The sequence below is a fragment of the Notothenia rossii genome (genome assembly GCF_949606895.1).
Source record: "Notothenia rossii genome assembly, chromosome: 4".
In the NCBI taxonomy this organism is placed as follows: domain Eukaryota; kingdom Metazoa; phylum Chordata; class Actinopteri; order Perciformes; family Nototheniidae; genus Notothenia; species Notothenia rossii.
This window is the reverse complement of record NC_136902.1, coordinates 16,318,174-16,337,219: the sequence shown is the minus strand read 5'-3', so window position 1 is coordinate 16,337,219 and position 19,046 is coordinate 16,318,174. Positions and strand designations below refer to the sequence as shown.

The 19,046-nt window shown below is 38.5% G+C and overlaps 1 protein-coding gene and 1 long non-coding RNA gene across 3 annotated transcripts; one reads left to right on the top strand and one right to left on the bottom strand.

Moving 5' to 3' along the window:
• Positions 1 to 6,418: 6,418 nt before the first annotated feature.
• On the bottom strand, positions 6,419 to 8,721 carry LOC307036860. The gene is made up of 2 exons (XR_013807495.1): positions 7,316 to 8,721; positions 6,419 to 7,215 (listed from the first exon to the last, which is right to left on the bottom strand). It is a non-coding gene; the product is annotated as an uncharacterized lncRNA (long non-coding RNA).
• A 1,502-nt stretch (positions 8,722 to 10,223) lies between these two features.
• Positions 10,224 to 18,910, top strand: LOC307036459 (MAP kinase-activated protein kinase 2-like). Of its 2 annotated transcripts, none has more exons than XM_079676808.1 (10): positions 10,224 to 10,777; positions 13,555 to 13,694; positions 14,677 to 14,741; positions 14,935 to 15,014; positions 15,194 to 15,320; positions 16,353 to 16,428; positions 16,765 to 16,889; positions 17,210 to 17,295; positions 17,400 to 17,480; positions 17,774 to 18,910. In XM_079676808.1, exons 1-10 carry the CDS (start codon positions 10,550 to 10,552, stop codon positions 17,912 to 17,914), a joined length of 1,149 nt encoding a protein of 382 aa, XP_079532934.1. In that variant the 5' UTR covers positions 10,224 to 10,549; the 3' UTR covers positions 17,915 to 18,910. The 2 variants fall into 2 exon arrangements, with proteins under 2 accessions (XP_079532934.1, XP_079532935.1); XM_079676809.1 differs by lacking the exon at positions 10,224 to 10,777 and adding an exon at positions 11,391 to 12,201.
• Positions 18,911 to 19,046: the final 136 nt, after the last annotated feature.

Here is a 19,046-nt window from a genome sequence, read left to right as displayed (position 1 = left end):
CATTTTAATCAGGCAAATAATTTGAAGAAAAAGTCAACACTCTCTTGGCTTCAACATGGCTTGGGTAAACGAGGGCGATGACAATGCAAAAGATGATGATGAAAATTCAATGATAACGTTGATGGACATGTAAAGCCCGGGTGCCAAGAGGACATTATCCCTGGAAATGATGTGTCTAATGTGTCAAGCAGAGGGAGACAATCCAGGTCATCTGTTTTTATTATTTAATCCGCACGGAAAAGACAATTCAGAAAGAAACTCAGACAGAAAAAAACCCATGAGGGAAATCAAGGATTACTTGGAGCTTGAGACAAATAGCACCTGTTGCTCTCTTTTTTTTTTTTAAAGGAAAGAAGTACACTTGTAGGAAACGCCCTATTATTCAAATGGCATTAGTTCCTATATTAGCAAAAGACTAAAAGATCAAGGACGTTAATTCAACCCAAATGCTAGATCGCTTTTGATGAAACACAAACTAATTAGTATTTGGATCAAGGCTCAAGAGCTCCACCCGTTTTATTCACACTCGATGTACAACCAAAATTGCAAATAATACACACATACTGTAGGAACAAGTACGGCATCTCAAGAAATGGACGCTTATTATCCACAAAGAGACAAAACCTCATCATCATGTCTTGTTACCCATTGTTTTACATTTTTTGAGAATTTTTAACATTGTTTTGAAGAGAGGACCAGCAGTTACAAAAAAACAATTCACTAGGGGGCAGCACATAAAGCTGGTATTTAGCCGCCTCATATCATATGACAGGTATTGTCATATAACAAGGATATCAAAGGGCAAAATGTATTTTGAAAGAACACTTTGGCAATGAACACAGAACATCTTCAGCCTATGCGGACAAGCATTTGGGTGGCCTGTTGTTAAGCAGGCAGGAATTTGCACTGTTCCTAAGAGGGTGCTGCATCAATTATCCGCTAATTACCCGTTTTTACTGAGTGAAATATGTAAATCTTTCTGGTCACAATAACGTGTGAAAATGATTACCTATAAGCACAATATAAATATAAATTCACGAAATGCTTATGCACCGTCCCTTCAATCTTTCAGGATGATGAAATACCCACCAAAATCATTATGGGACATTTTGGAAGATACATTACCAAAAATTACAGGTTGTCACCAGAGCCATAACCAGGAAGATGCCATGGCTGTGATGGCAGCCTGTGGGAAAGTTGGGCGTCTAAAGCTTGCGAGATACAAGAACAACACACAGGGCCACATTCCCAGATATTGAGATTTTTCTAGCACCAACTTGCCTCATTCACTATTTGATGTTTTTTTCTGACCTGATCAGGAGTGACATCTAATGAGGCCGATTTGCAACAATATTTGCACTAACCATACGGTAGCTCCTAAGCCAAGGGCACACAAGATGCAAAAGCAGCCCATAACAGCTAAGAAGTTGTCCTCATAATCAAGCCTCTATTAAAAGGAATCATATCCAATATGCTGGCACTTAAATCTGATTGACATTTATCAAAAGGAGAACATGTAATTCCTGAGAGGAAAATGAATTTGTTTTGGATGCTGGCCACATGAGCAAGGAATGCAGAAGTCATCTGACCTGTGACGAATGTAATCTAAAACACCAGACTATCTTGAAACAAAACAAATAAATCACAGAAAGCACCAGTTAGTGTAATTATCTCTATAAAAGCATGTGGTTTAAAGGTTGCCAGAGACCATGACTATAACCTTTCCATTGTGTGCCAGTACAATTGAAACCTCAGAAAGGAGATAAGATGCTGCACAGCTCTGCCTTCTTGGATTCTGGGGTACAGCAAGCTTTTGTACCAACTGTTTTATTAAGAAGCTGAATTTAAAGGGCACCAAGACCAATATTTTGTGACACATGGGCCAAGAAAAGGCTGTTCAAATCCTGACAGAATTGGTGGGGCCCAAATTGTACAGTTTGTGGAGCTCTCCAAGAGGTTTACACACAGGCAATCCCTGTCTCAATGAGCAACATCAGAAGGAAGGTTTCAGAATTGGACACTGGTGTTAACATTTTGATAGAGACTTTTGCGGCAAAAGTCATTGAGACCTGGGACATTTTCAACATCCAAGATTATGGAGCCGAGAAGACCCTATTAGGATGTGAAGCCAATGGCATTTAAGGGGGGGTGGTTGTTAAAGGACCTATTCTATCATTACACCGCTTCAATTACATTTAGTTCCTAGGATGCAGCTTTGGTTCACGACAACTTTGTGTGAACTGATGTCATATACACTGAGACGGATAATAAAGTGGAACATATCTTGAATGTGAAAGGATCTATAGGAAATCCATCGTCTGATTGGGAAGCTATTAAACCAACCAGGAATTTCTCGCATACACAAAATTATTATTATGTATATGTATACTCTATATACTATACCGACCTTTCGCAAAGCCACGCCCCTAAATGCCCGTTGTCCAATCATATTCGATCACGTGCGCGGCTCCCTGTGGAAGTCCGACAAGCTTAGCGTTCAAATTCATTGCGAAAATGGTGAAGCGTTGTGCTTATGGTCTTTGCAAATCGGATAGCAGATATCCCAGAAGCTTAGAGGGGGGGGGGGGTGATATTTTACCTGTTTCCTAAACCCAAAACCCGAGAGGAGAGATGCCGCCAGTGGATAAAGAAATGCGGCAGGCCCCATGCCCAGCTGAATATGGCGAATATCAACAAACACAAATACGTTTGCTCCAAGGTAAATACGTGCTAACGTAGCTAGCTAGCTAGCAAAGATTACATTCACAAATTAACAAATTAGTTTAATTAACTAATTTCACTAACTAACGTTAGCTAAAGTCACACGACTACAGCTGTAAGCTGTGTGCTTCTAGGTCGTTTTGACCATGTATATCACTTGATGCATAATAATGTCTGAACAGCTGAGCTCCGTTATTAGTCTACCTGTGGTCAAAGTACAAACAAGAAAGCCAACAGGCAATCCTTCATTTATATTTTGCTTTAATCTTTGTAGCATTTTGTTAATGGAAAGCCTACTGCCGACTTCCCTAATCCTGCTTCACAAGTGGGCACCCCGACCCCCACAAAGGAACACCAAGGTGGGTGCAGAAAGCCATCAAGGAAACGGTAGTTCACTTTTGACAAACTACAACATTTAATGCCTCTTGTGATTGTATTGTTTTATTCCAAAATAACACAAATTATGGTTGTACAGATACATGAAAACGTTGCAAGAGGCATCCACCTCCAGTACCATTGAAACCCCGGAAGAGACTCTGTGTGTGATTTTCAATGGTGAGTAATGAACCATACTGTAGCTTTTTTTCCACATTTCAAGTTCAAGTTTCAAGTTGTTATATACATATATACAATACAGAGTGAATGAGATTCAAGAGGTTTATTTGTCACATATATACTAACTAAATTCCAAACAAAAAGACAAAGCAAGTCATTGTAACAAAACAAGTATCCGAGAACTGTACTGTATAATTAAGGTGCAAATAGGTATGATAGTAGTGCAAATCTCTTTAATAATAGATACATATAAAGTGTCTAAAGTGAGTGATAAGGTGAGTGTTTGTTTAAAGTGAGTGTGTACATGTGGATGTGTGTGCAGTGAGGGTAGATGATGGGTTATTACATAGTGTCATTTACATTTTACGCTGGATTGTAAAAATCAAAGTAAAAAGCATCAAGCTTGCTCTTCATCTGCTCCCATTTTGCTACATTAAAGTATATTCTTTGTAGGTGGTAGTCTTCTGCACAGTGAACATAGAAATCACACCATGATATACCAGTGAGCCCGAGCTGCCCTGTTATCTGGTAGTGATAATGGTGACACTCTTTTAGCTTGTAGCTGCCATCTGCCTGCTTTAAGAGGTAAGCACACTAAGTGAAGCTTTCCTTGGATGGACACTTAATTTCTAAAAGCCCATAGCTTGGACTTTCACTCTCTCCTATTTCTAAGACCTTACGGTCAGGTGATGTACCGAGGTGTGGTGCCTAAGGATTCACAACAAAACCACATGGATACACTTGGTTTCCTGTTAGCTTTGTGTATTGTGTTGCTGCTATGGGCTCTAGTTCTGTACCCCTTTTCATGGCCTTGGTTTGTACTGATCCTTTATACTTGAGGCTTACAGCAAGTGTGTCATGGTCTGCTCTCCTGGAGCAGATTATTTTAAAGTCGCTTGATGTTAAGCGATCAGATCTTGCATTAAACCACAGGTTGTTTGTGTTTTGTTGTCTGGTGTCACATTCTAGGGCTATAGATTCGGGTAGGGAAATGGTCACTCTATTGTAACTACGCGTGCCATTTTCATCCAGGACTGTGCATAAACTTGTCGGTTGGGATGGTAGAGGAAAGCTGGGGAAGTCATCTGGTTGACAGACAGGCGGCGCTTCAGCATCAGCAGAAGGGGCTCCCTTGTTTAATAGGGGAAGCTGTCAAAAAGAAAAGATGGGATCAAAATGCTATCATTAACATGTGAATATGTGTCTTTCCAGAGACTGTGGAGCCACCCCTCCTTTCTGAACAAGGTCAACTGGAAGGGGGACCAGAAGAGGAGCAGTCCACAGAAAAAGAGAAGAAATTAGAATTAGAAAATTGTAACCTGAAAGAGATGCTGGCTTTAAAGGAAACAGAGGTAGAAAGGCTGAAAGCAGACATTGGCACACTTAGAAAAGGAACTCTCACACCCGAACTCCTCCAAAACAGTGCCATCCCCCAAATGTTTGCATATAGTACTGGGTGCACATATGAACGATTCAACCACCTGTGCACAATATTTGGCATTTCAAATGATCCACTCAAATAAATGTCCCCTTAAAATACCAGCGGAATGATTGGCAAGTTGTTGAGATGCCCCTGCGTAGCCAGCTGTTATTTGTTTTAATGAAACTACGCAACAATGAAGACTTGAAAAACCTTGCCTTTAGATGCAGCATAACCGTGCAAAGTGCAAGTAATCTTTTCAACTCTTGGATTCATTATATGTTCGACGTATTGGGTGCAATACCAATTTGGCCTCACAGAGATGTCATTATGGAAAATATGCCAGACACCTACAAAACGGATTATACATCAACATTTGCAATATTGGATTGCACTGAACTAAAAATGGAACGGCCTACCTCACTGGTGTTGCAAAGTCAGAGCTATTCGAGTTACAAAAGCACAAACACTCTGAAATCGTTAGTTGCCTGTGACCCCCGTGGTGCTGTGATCTTCTCTTCTGCACTTTTCACAGGCTCTATGTCTGACAAGGAGATAGTCAGAGAGAGTGGTCTCATCCCACTACTGGAGAAACAGATAGAAATTGGCTATCTGCAAAGAGGTGATGGCCTAATGGCCGATAAGGGCTTTTTGATAGAGGACGACATCAAGTCTGTCGGACTGCAGTTAAACCTGCCACCCTTTGCGAGGTCTAAGAGGCAAATGCCATCTGGAGATGTGCTCACAACTAAGCGCATCGCAAAGCACCGTGTTCATGTTGAAAGGGCCATCGCTAAGATAAAGAAATTCAAAGTGGTGTCAGACCGAATTCCCAATACTAGGTTGGGGAATATAAGTCAGATCTGGTATGTGGTGAGCGTGCTCTCAAACTTCCAGCCACACATTCTCAAACAGTGAGGGCACCGGACTCTATAAATCCTTGTATATCTTCCTGTACATTTTACTGTATATTTTAGAATGTATGTACATCAAAGTGACTAGTAACTGCAGGGTTCAGATAAATGTAATGGGTTAAAAAGTACAATATTTCCTTTGAAATGTAGTGAAAGTAAGTTCTCTAAAAATGGAAATACTCAAGTAAAGTATATAACATTGCATCTATTGAACAAAGCTACAGATAGATGTTATCAAATGTTTGGCTTGGTGACATTTGTGTTTAGTGGGACATGTTTAATATGACAGTCATTACAGTTTTTCTCAATCGCTAAACCCACTTTTTAGAATCTAAATTCATTTCTTCAAAACAAGAGCATAGCCATCTAAACAGAAACACACTTGCCATAACTCTGAATATCTTTTGCAAAATGCACTTACATGACCAAAACTGAAAATACTGGTCACAAAAAAGAATAAGTCGATCGAAACAGAACAAATTGTCCTCTAATGAGACAAATGTGTTTTCATAACTGAAACTCCGGTCACCATAATAACCCATTCTACCATAACAATATACATTTCTTGCAAAGTGCTCTAAGGCACTCAAAACTAAAAATACCCCTTCCAAAACCAGATACCTTCTCCAAAAACAAACATTTGTCAGCTCATTAGAAGACTATTTGAACAGTCATTACTAAGTGGCACACTAAATACTGACTACAATCATCAATACACAAACCTCAAGCTATCGATATTGGAAACTGAACGGAAAACTGACAAGTTGGGAGAAACAAACTTACATATAGGAAAAACAGAGTCTTACTGTAACTATGCCATTGTTTTTATTGTCTCATTTTCAGAAGAGCACCGTAACAGAAACAAAAGACGAATAGCAATACACTGGAAAAAAATAACATGGGTAAATGATGTAAATCAGCAGTAAAGCAGAGAATGAGATCTATATAACTTTACTGATCTGCTCTTTGGCGTCTGTCTGGCCACATAGCCTCATCTACGTCACAGCGTATGTCTTCCCTTGCAAGGCAGCGTGGGAAATATCTCCTTGCGTGTCGACACCACCCTTGACAGGATTCCGCAGAGATGTCCCGACAGCCAGCATTCATTGCGTCCAAAAGGGGCATTCTGTCATGAGGATGATGGTCATAAACCTTCCATCTCCAGGCAGAGAAGAACTCCTCAATGGGGTTTAGAAATGGGGAGTATGGAGGGAGGAACTCCATGGCCATGTGTGGATGAGCCTCAAACCATGCCCTCACGTCACGAGAGTGGTGGAATGCCACATTGTCCCATATGACCACGTGAACCGACCTCACTTGATCCCTCTCTTCTGGTGGCACAAGTCCGTCATACAGGACATCCAGGAAGGCAAGGACACGTTGCGTGTTATATGCTCCCATTAAAGGGATGTGAGCAAGGACGCCTTGTGTCGAGATAGCCGCACACAATGTTATGTTTCCTCCCCTTTGGCCTGGAACAAAGACTGTCGCTCTTTGCCCAATAAGGTTCCTCCCACGTCTCCTCACTTTGGAGAGGTTGAAGCCTGCTTCATCCACATATACAAAAACATGTGGTAATGCATTGCCTTCCAGCTCCATCATTCGCTAAAGAAAATGAAACAAACAGAGGACCGTTTTACATTACTGTAAGCAGTCAGACATACTAAAAATATAGGCAAGCCATCAGTGTGATTGAGGTCCTTACCTGTACATACCGGTGCCTTAACTCCTTCACACGGTCAGAGTTGCGTTCAAAAGGAACCTTATAGATCTGTTTCATTCTGAGGTGTTGCCTCTTTAACACCCGGTCAATGGTTGCAACACTTATAGACTGAATGTTACTGAAGACATCCTGGTCTGCAATTATTCTGGCCTGAATCTCCCTTAAGCGGATTTCATTGTTGGCCACAACCATATCAACAATGGCAGACTCTTGTTCTGGAGTAAAGGCCTTTCGTCTGCCACCAGAGCGGGGTGCTCTTTCAGTTCTATCAATAAATATTTGAGAATGTTATGTACTGTAATATAAAAACAGTGATCGAAACCTACATCAAAATAGAAATGCATGAAGTGCTGTAAAAAAGGGTTACAGTAGCTTACCTATTTTCGTGCCTGAAGATCCTAATAATGGATGCCACTGTTGATCTCGGTATATTGGGCTGAACCCTTTGGCCAGCCTCACTGAGGGACATGCCATGGTTTATGACGTGGTCCACAATAGTTGCACGGGTGTTGTCCGAAACTACTGTTCGCATTGGTCCCCTTTCAACTCTTCCACCACGCATACGTACAGCCCTCCCTCTTCCTCTCTGAACATGAGGGTTCCCTCTTCCTCTCTGAACATCAGCTCTCCCTCTTCCTCTCTGAACATCAGCTCTCCCTCTTCCTCTCTGAACATCAGCCCTCCCTCTTCCTCGCTGAACAACAGGGTTCCTTCTTCCTCTCAGAGCTCCTCTACCTACTCGATCAGCCATTTTGTTTACACAAACATCTTACTGAAGTGAGGGAGGTCTTTTATAGGATTCTCACTAATTACAATTACTATAGGAAATTCATTGATGTCAGCTGTGAGCAATTCATTTACATGGAAGTGAAGTACTCAATTCACCCCAATACAAAAAAAAACATTTCTCAATGTGCAAAAAGGAAAAGACCACAATTACTGACTGTAAAAATGTTGTATCAGCTATAGCTAATCCTCCCCATATGAACATCTCAAAGACCTATGCAAGTCATATCAACACTATTATAGCTTTACCGGCACCATTTAAAAAAATATTTTAAGTACAGTCATGCAAATTCTATCATGTAAATGTTTTCAATGTAACATCATTACTGTAAGGTATACAGTACATTCCATGGAGTTACCTTTTTCAATGGGGTGATTGACTGATAACAAGTGTTAATATTTTGCACATCAAGTGTCAATTAGTGTAGCTATGGTCTAAGTTTATGAGGAAGTGTTATCCACTGTGAGAAGATTATTTGTTGTTTTGTAGACATGAGTTACACAACAGATTTTTGATCTTTGTGTAGAGAATTGTAACTTCAGTTAGAGAATTGTGTGATCTGTTTTGCAAAACACTGCTTAGCATCTGCATTTTGTGTGATATCAATGAGAAATGGTATACTGTTGTAGAGAAATGGTTTTCTGTTTCGATGGCTGTGCTGTTGGTTTGATGAAAGGAATTTTAATTCTAAATAGTGGGTTTAGCGATTGAGAAAAACTGTAATATGCTGTAAGTGTAATCCAGTTTTTTTTTTATAGTACTTCTATTCTGTATTTAATTTGTTTACTACCAAAATGTAATAAAGTACTTCTATTCTGTATTCAACTAATGTCAAACTGTCTAATTTGCATCATCAATATAACCAATAGGGCATACAGACCCTCACACTTGTTTACACTGTTGATTTCTCTCATATTGTTAGATTCAAATGCCTATATTTATATATTTCTACTATTACCCTCTTACTAGTTATGCTGTAGTTGTCATACTGTCTCTATTTATATAATACAACTCTGTACACATACATCTGATTAACACTACAATATTCATTTGTATATTTGTACCCAGTTTAACCACCTGTACATTGTATTTATATACAATGTACAGGTGGTTAAACTGGGTACAAAATATACAAATTAATAAACATCCAAGCTAGCTAAAGCTGTCATTAACGTTAGCCCTAAAAAAATAACTAGATGTACGATTTCAATAGCAATGACAACTCGATATTACAAAAGCAGAACATACCCAGCAGTACACGAACAAGCCTGGTCCACAATATTGTGCTCGTCGAATTTGACATACAGCTCATGTGGTTTTTCACTCTTGCACTGCGACCTGTATGCAAGTGCCTGTATTGATGTTGTGCCTCCCTCTTTTCTAATGTTTATACTGTGGATATAACCCTCCATAGCGTATTGTAGCCCCTTTTGTCGGGACCTGGAGGATATTGCTGCGTTATTGCTCTAAAATGAGTCTGTTAAGGCGACTCCGACGTTACGGAGACCCTCCATTATGGCTTTGTTTAACGCATCTGGCTCTCAGCTTGTCGGACTAGCAACAGTAACCAAGGGGGGGGGGGGGGGGGGGCGTGGCTTTGCGAAAGGTATGCTAATATCATCACAGCTCAAGTATTTCCTCTGCGTGCCTGGAACTGCTTCAATTGTGCATAAACAGGCAATTAAAAAAAATGGGATTTTATTTTGATGGCTGAATCCTCGAAACTCTGCTGCCAATTAGCCGGCAGTGCTTCAACTAATGAAGTCAGGGAGCATTTTTCCCAGTGAAGTGATCAGGAGGAGGCATTTACAGCATTGCTGCTCCTCACAGTGAGGAGAGGAGATGTGCTGGGAATTACTTAACTTTTTGGTAACTCGCCCCTATATTTCTGATTTGTCAAAATGACAGCCTTCAGATTTTATTTTTTCATTATTGATTGATTTTTGGTAACTGGAACATCTTATTTATCAGAAAATAAATGCTATAACTGCTGTCTTAGTAGCCCGCCTCTATAATGGGCATCAGCCAATCGTAATGTAGGATTTGAGTAGCAGTAGGGTGGTAGTGAGGGTTGTGCCCCCTACTCTCTCCTTTCCCCAGGCACGCCCCTGAGCAAGATTCACCATTTCAGTCCGGAAGTTTGGTCATTTGTTTATCCCTTGACAAATTAAGCCATTTTTTTTATTAAGCACGGTTTGAACTGACTGTCTGTCAAAAATCTCAGTTGAAAGTTGATTTATTGGACACTCGTCGTCGCTACTTCTGGAGGACTTGTTTGCTGTCCAGCTATCCCGGCTAGCGGTGTGCTGATATCAAAGAAGAACAACATGAGCTCGGTGTTACAACTGTAGCTGAGATAGTAAACAAGCTGCTACCTTCAGTGAGAGGACGGGAGACGCACCTGTCTGTATGTGTCGCCGATAGTTAACATGTCGAGTCAGATCCAGCCGGCTGTGCCGATCCAACAGCAGCCTAATCTAAACTCTGCTCCTTTCCCACCTCACTATTTTGTGAATACTCTAAACAACCCTCTTCAAATCAAAAGGAATGTAATTACAGTCGATTACAATGTTACAAGTCAGGTGCTCGGGATGGGGATAAATGGCAAGGTGTTGGAAATATTTCACAAAGAGAGTGGAGAAAAGTATGCACTGAAGGTAAAAATAGCCTACTGTTTTTTTAATCGTACTAATACATATTACAATCTGTTAGCCAAATCATGGCTATTAAGTACACATAATAAGTCCATTGGCCTAATGTTAAATAATTGTTTATGGGACATTTTTGTTCACTTTTGTACTATTACATAGTTACCATAGCAGAGCATATTATCTGTAGATGTTTTTGTATAGCTCTCATGACGCCATATTTACTGGGAAGTTGAATGTGTTTCGAAAGATGTTTATGTTTTGTGCATGGATTTATAACCTTCTGAGTGTAAACATTGCTTAAAGGCAGCGTCTTAAAGCTCTTTCAACTTTTCATTTTTTAAATATATTTTAAAGTCTTGAATATAAAACAGCATTTTTAATTTGATTAATTTGATTCAGATGTACCCAACATTTCCATTTGTTACTGGGCTGTCTCTTGTTCAAGTTTAAATTCGATTTGTTTATTAATAAAAGACATAGGCCTACAGGCATGTATGACATTTATATATATATATATATATATATATATATTATTATTATTATTATTATTATTGTTATTATTATTATTATTAAATAGTATATGCAGAGCCTCAACGGTCAACATATCATTGTCTAATATTTGCCAAAACACAATGAAGCCCAAGAGGTTATTGGTTCTTATCTGATCCCTTTGGGTAAACACTTGAAAGGCCTCTGAAAGCTTTCATGATTGATTTGTGTGAATCAAAAACTGGCCAAAGATGACTATCGTGTGCAATAAGATTGTATATCCACCTTGACAAAAGTAGCGAGTTTAACGTCAACAGAAGCCTCCCTTTAAATATTTGAAAGATTATTCTCTTTTTTTCACCTCAGGACAGTTTTTTTCTATTTGTAATCTTAGTTTCAGCTAGCAGGGAGAGATGATTACACGTTACCCAACTGCAGTCATCTGGATCAGTGTAAAGCTTCTAAGGCATGTGTGTTGCATATCTAACTATAGAGTACCTGTGATTTGTGCATGTTAAATGACAGGCATTATTTTCAGTCAGAGTTAAAGAGGTGAGGTCGATGATGGCATCACATGTGAGTTATAGATTTATTTTCTCGTGGCAACAGGTCGTTTTTTACAAAAAATGTTCAGTTTGTACAAAGTATTCGGTTTGGTGAGCTTCTAATTTCTGTCCAAGAGATTGTAAATTATATATAACTCAGCAGCTAGGGCCTCTGGCCTACCATTTAGAGGGGCCTGTTTTCGAAAGAGGAGTGTTGACTTTTGCTATCCAAATGCTGCCAGCCAGAAAGAGAGAGGGGAACATGCCTGTGTCTAAAAGTAGCCACATGCACGAGGCCTGAGATGGCTAAGAGATTATGCCACTGGGACAGCAGGACGAGGTGTCATGCAGATAACAAGCACTCGGCTTGCATTAAGTGAAGGAGTTTTGAGATGGGTAAACAGAATGGAAAAACTAGCAAATGATTAATATTATCATAGACCTTTGTCTGTTTTATAAAAGTATGTTGTTATTATTTGCAGAGACACATTTGTGTAGTCTTCAGTTACTAACTTTTTGATGAGAAGCATACAGTATGTCCCATCTCACATTTCTTTGTTACTGTGCCTTCGTATTTGCATTCTTCAGATTTGATTTCTTGCTAGAGAGCTAGGTTTTTTTTTAAAGACTCTTTCTAAATTTAGTGGCATTTGACTTAAAGTAGACAGATGAGGGTGCCAGTGTCCACAGCATAAATATGTAGTTAATTTTCCAGTAAATATTACATGCAATAGGATTTTTTAAATTATCATTTTCCACAGGTGCACCCTGTTGAAAAAGTCTTGTGAAAGCAGTACATGTCGGAAATCAGAATGCAGTGTGAAAGACAAACTAATCCTGCCAAAGAAAAGTTCAAAAGTAAATCATATTTTGAGGTCCTTTCACCAAATCTGAGAAAGAAGACTGTAAAACTGATATCTTCCAAATGTTTGTAGTGAAATATAACAGAAGTTGGCATATGGAAATCCACACACCTATGATAATATATTTATAAAAACATTATTCAGATTGTTCTACATCCAAAATCACAACCTTGCTCACATCCGTGGAAACATCTCTGTATGTATTATAGATAGCTCTAGTCAATGAATAAGTTTAACCTATTATAACAAGTTGCCTATTAAATGTAATATGAATCTTATAAATGAAAGAAATGTGTATCATAAATTCTCTTCTAACAATGGTTTGCTAAGAACCTTGTGTCCTCCCTAACCCACAACAACAGAGTTGAAAGGAAAACAGGCAGACTGAAAAAACTGCGTTTCACCCTGATGTGGTAAAGATGTTGAGGTGACATGACGCTGAAAGAGTTATAGCTTTTTATTATTTTCATAGAAAAATCTGCAGATACATTTCTCCATATATATCAATGTCTCATTGATGAGTGCAACGTCCTTCAAATGCCTCATTTTGCCAACATTTTTTATTTACCATCATTTAAAAATAGAAAAGCTTCCACAATAAGAATTTGATTATTGGTGGCTGATTAATTATCTGTCAGTATGTCAAATGGTAATCAACAAAGCAGCTCTATTTGCAACTAAGGCCAAGCCTTCCTCTGGTAAAATGTACCTTGACGGTTAAAGTGCCTGAGCCCCATAATCGTTTTAAAACATCTATAAGGAATGTTGTTTAGCGTTGCCTCAAAACATAACACAAATATGGACCTGTTTGAACTAGAACTGGGTCACATGACTACACTTAAAACTAACATAATGTTTGTTAATTCCTCTGCTGTGTGGGTTTCAGATGCTGCAGGATTGTCCTGAAGCCAGACGGGAAGTGGAGCTCCACTGGAGGGTGTCAACTTGTCACCACATTGTACCCATCATAGATGTTTACGAGAATCTCTACCATGGCAGGAAGTGCCTCCTCATCGTGATGGAATGGTGTGTTCTTCTGCACACACATACACATGCACGCACACGCACACGCACACGCACACGCACACACACACACAGAAACATAAAATTAAAGCCAGAAATGAATGTGTGGTCTTTATCAAATGATTAAACATGTTGACAAAAGTAGATTTCCTTTCTTGGACTTCTTTGAGAGGCTCCTGGCAGTTGGCTTGCATTATGTCACTGTGGAGGAGCCAGCTTGGTTCATTTACACCCACTGAGGTGAGTTTCCAGAAGACTTTAGGGAACAAAGTAATAAAAAGAAGACAGAGGCTGCTTTGTCTAGAACACAATAAGCCAGGTGTCCATCTAATCTACCTCTAATGTTATAATATAATTAAAAAAGTGTTTTCAAAGCTGGATGGGATAAATTAAATCCTCACCGTGAACAACAAAAGTGACAAGAATGACGCACAGTTAAGGGATCACAAGTGTGTATTGTTTACAGCTGCTTCTGATTTTAGTCAAGAGCATTTTACTGACATTTCTTCCAAACTTTGTTTGAAATCTCTGACAGCTTGCCCTCATTTATAATGTCGACAGTACTAATTAAGTAATGCATAGAAATAATTATAAGAGAAAACAAATAACAAAAAAACAACAGTTATGGGTCAACACATTCAAGTTATATTCAAGAGGTGAATAGTTTGGTTCGTGGTACAACTTTGAATTTATGTTGTTAACGTAACTTTTTAACCTCTCGAAACCGAAAGCACAGACTACCAACATAAAGCATGTTCAGACTGAAGGATTTATAAAGTCCTCTTAGATTGATGACCACAAAAGCATACACATTTTCAGTTTGCTTAACAATGATTGTTCGCTCCTCTACAGGTTGCAGGTCACCATCTTGGGTGAACCAGGAGAACGTTTTATTTGTTTTGATGAGTAATAAAATACAAACCATGCCCTAATAATTTTAGGCTCATACTGTTCTTCTATCCATTTTGTTTGTTTTTCTTTTTAGTATGGATGGAGGTGAATTGTTTAGTCATATCCAGGACAGAGGGAATCATGCATTTACAGAAAGAGGTAAAGGGATTATTATATTTCAATCAAAGTAAAGTTACAATCCTTAAGATTTAAATCCTGGTTAATTTGATTTATACTTGTGATTACTGTTGGTAAGCACAAGTATACATCTGAATGTATGATTTACTCGGCAGCTCTTTGTTTGACCTCTATTGTGTCTATTTTTTTTTCTCAACACTTTCTTTTTACTCAGAGGCCTCTGACATCATGAAGAGTATAGGAGAAGCCATACATTTCCTGCATTTCATCAACATTGCTCACAGAGACATCAAGGTAATTTCTCCCTGTATATTTGAGACACAACTTCCAACAGTGGATTGCTTTCAGGGAACATTTAGCAGTTAAAGTGGTTCATTTTAACTGAATTTGTATTCATTTGTTTCCCTGTGGTTGATGACAAGTGATGTGAAGTATATTATACAGCAGTTGATTGCTGTTGCTGTCTCTTTCAGCCAGAGAACCTGCTGTACACCTCCAAAAGGCCAGACGCCTTCCTCAAGCTGACAGATTTTGGGTTTGCCAAAGAAATCACCACCTTAAACTCTCTGGCAACACCATGTTTTACACCCTACTATGTTGGTGAGACATCACATTGGACGTTGGGAAGATACACTAGATATTTGTAGCATGTGGAGAAAACTGAAAGTTATAGCTGGGAATTTCTTTTTTTTAATGATCAATGTTCACTGAATGGTGCGAGTTCCTAATAAACTAGACCTCCTGATGTCTGTGATAGCCCTAAATCAACACGAAGAACTGTGTTGGCAAAATCATCGCATTTTTGTGGAACAGCTTGGCATGTCTTGGACATACTTCTTAAAGGTGGGGTAGGTAATTTTGGAGAAACCAGCTCGAGTGCGCTAGAATTTGAAAATACACAGCCGGAAAAAATCTACCACTTCCTTACAGAGCCCCTCCGCCAACACACACGAACGCGCACATGACCAATGAGGGCACGAGATAAGTTTGTGCACAGATGGAAGGCTGACAGTCAGGTAGGCCATCCAGTTATTTTAGCCGGGCTGGCTAAAATGACTGGTCGTGCTTTTTACAGTACTACGGCTTCCACAGATGACATTTTTTTATGGATTTTTTGTCAAAGCATTTAAGATATTCATTGCTATCGGGATGTTAAGAGCATTCCATGGAATATAACAAAAAGTGTATCTCGAGCCGGTTTCTCAAACTTACCTACCCCACCTTTAAACTACAATGTAAAATATTTCTTGTTTCATGTCAATTCTTTACTTAACAACCAGACTTCGAATAATAACATTTTTGCCCCATTTAAAAAAAAAAAAAAAAAGTACCAGTTATTATTTTTAAATCCAGAAGTTTGGAAAATATGATACACACTTGAATATAATCTGCATTTACATTTGTTTGGGTAAACACAACAGCATTGTGCATTTTTTCAAATGTCCAGTAGTTTCCTTGAGGAGATTTAGCTGTTTGAATAGTGTAGATTAGAATCTAGCTTTGATGGGAAATCCTTTATACACCACTTTAAGAACCTGTTTTTTTTTGCAGTCATCTGTTTTGTATTAACAGATTTAATGTTAACAAAAGCTATTCCCTCAATTTGAATAATTTCTCTTCACACTGTGGCAGCTCCAGAGGTTCTGGGTCCAGAGAAATATGACAGATCCTGTGACATGTGGTCTCTGGGTGTCATTATGTATATTCTGTAAGTCTATCTGTGTGATGTGTCTTTAGCGGTTTTACTTTCTTGCAATGACATATTGTTCTCTTTGAAGCTTGTCTAAATTCTTTTTTTTTTTGTATTATATAACCCATGTTCTTGATAACATACTGTATCATTTATAGAGTTAAATCTCATTTCATTTCATTTCATTTCATTTCCATCTTTATTTTGAACAGATTTAAAAAAACAAATAACAAATAATAAATCTAAACCTGCTTTATGGAAAAAGACCTGGCATAACTTCTGCTATGATTTTGTTCTATATGAACAACATTTAATTGAATCTATCATCATGCTTTTTTTCTGTTTTACACACAGACTTTGTGGTTACCCTCCCTTCTTCTCACATCACGGTTTGGCAATATCCCCAGGAATGAAAAGACGGATCCGTACTGGAAAATACGATTTCCCCAAACCAGAATGGAGCGATGTGTCTGATGAAGGTGAGGGCTTGTTGGAAATTGAAAAGGTGGTTTTATCTGACTACACATTTCTATTTGCTAGATTACTCCTTTCCTTTATGAATCCTCATCGACTTGACATAAGTGTTTCTCCTGGGAGGACATACCAGATTTATTTCCTCAAAATTGTTCTGGATTTCTATGAACTGTTTGCTGCAGAGCCATTGTTTTTTTTATATAACTTTCATGTAAATGTCATTAGAATTTAATATAAGACATTTGGAAAAACAGTACCACATTATTGCAGTTATTGTATGATTGCCAAAAATATTATACAATTTGATGATGATTTTATGTTTCAGCCAAACAGCTAATTTGCCACTTACTGAAAACTGAGCCAACCCAGAGAATGAACATCACAGAGTTCATAAATCATCCCTGGATTAATGTGAGCAGCTCACTAAGGGCTTGACACTTTTTGAGCAACAACTGCTTTTTAGAGATGTTTGTAACCTTTGGTGTACACTAATCCATATTCTTTCACTAATACAGCAGTCAGTGGAGGTCCCACTAACACCTCTCCACACCAGCCGCGTGCTGCATGAGGAGCAAGATGTCTGGGAGAAGGTTAAGGTAAGTGTTTGTGTGCTTCATGTGAGAAGTTGATGCTTCTTTAGACAAACAGAAAATGCTGTTGATTCTTTGTTTGTTTTTGAAAATCACGAGGTGGTTAAGCATGGGTTTGATAATAAAGCTCATTTAAAAATATGTCATGCTAGAAAAACATATATCTTTACGCATACGTGATTGTTTACCCTGCACAGAGAAATCCATTCAATATTCACTTCTAACTGTATGTGTGTATTGTGCATACTGTTTCATGTTGATTGTGTTTCATAAAGTTATAATTTTATTGTTATTATTAGGAGGAAATGACAAATGCCCTGCAGACGATGAGAGTGGACTATGATCAAATTAAAATCAAAACCATTGAAGACTCGACTAATCCTCTACTCTTGAAGAGAAGAAAGAAAAGTAAAAAACCACCCACACAGCCTCCAGGCTAGTGACACATAAACACTCTCACACACACACACACACACACACACACACACACACACACACACACACACACACACACACACACACACACACACACACACACACACACACACACACACACACACACACAAACACACACTCACAGACACACTCACACACACACACACACACAAACACACACTCACAGACACACACAAACACACACTCACAGACACACTCATGCATATGGTTTAGTAAGAGCGGAAAAGCTTTGAGCTTTAGGAGTTCATTGCCAAGTGACTGTAATAACTTCACAGTATTGTTTAAGCAGATTAAATTCTCCTCAGTGATTTGATCTTGAAACTAGAAGGCCTCTTGGCCCTTTGTTAAATGGAACTTTTGAACTCTTTCTACAGTATACACTGAAAAGTATTGTTTGTGTTTGGCTATAAATTAAACCTCTCCTTAGAGGAAACACAACTCTACTGTGTGTCTAACGTGTTGTATATTAGGACAGTTTTTATATTTTTGATGTACATATTTTAGTGAGCTTTGTTTGGCGTAACTCTTGGTTTATTTTCTGTTTCTCAAGAATTTCTGTCTTGAGGGTGTTGTTTGAGATAGTTTGGCTGTCCTTCATATTTGTCATTTGAATGGTTGTTACAAGAAACCACCACTTTTGTTTTGTATACTGATGTGAGCGTTTCTCCTTTCCACGATAAAGCACATTTTTTGCCAGATTTTGGTTGTGCTGTATCTTAAACTTATGCCATATGTACAAATAATTAGTCCTGCTATCACCGTCATGATTGCTTTTGATTGACAATACTGTGATGCCAACGGATTCTTTTGTATCATTTTCTCCAAAGCAGTCATATAAAAACTGTTGCATGAGGTTTGTTGTGTGAGAGGTAGTAAAATGGACGAAACTTTAGAGTTGGATGAGATTTACTGTGTAAAATGTTGCTCATCAATATTATAATGTCTGTGTTTTACTCTAGATTAAATCTCTTGAAATTCTCTATGGTTTTGTTTTTTGTTTGATTGGTAACCTTTTCTACGTTAGCATGTCAAAAACTGAATTTATCTCGCTGGCATATTAACACAACTCACAATTGCATTCAATTAGTGTTCCATTTAAAGTGAAGCAGAATGAAA

Bases quoted from the DNA above. Each gene is read 5' to 3' on its own strand.
- LOC307036459 (XM_079676808.1), top strand. From the start codon at position 10,550: ATGTCGAGTCAGATCCAGCCGGCTGTGCCGATCCAACAGCAGCCTAAT. The intron at 13,695-14,676 runs GTGTGTTCTTCT...TTTTCTTTTTAG, and splicing joins CTCCTCATCGTGATGGAATG to TATGGATGGAGGTGAATTGT. The intron at 17,296-17,399 runs GTGAGCAGCTCA...TCACTAATACAG, and splicing joins TAAATCATCCCTGGATTAAT to CAGTCAGTGGAGGTCCCACT.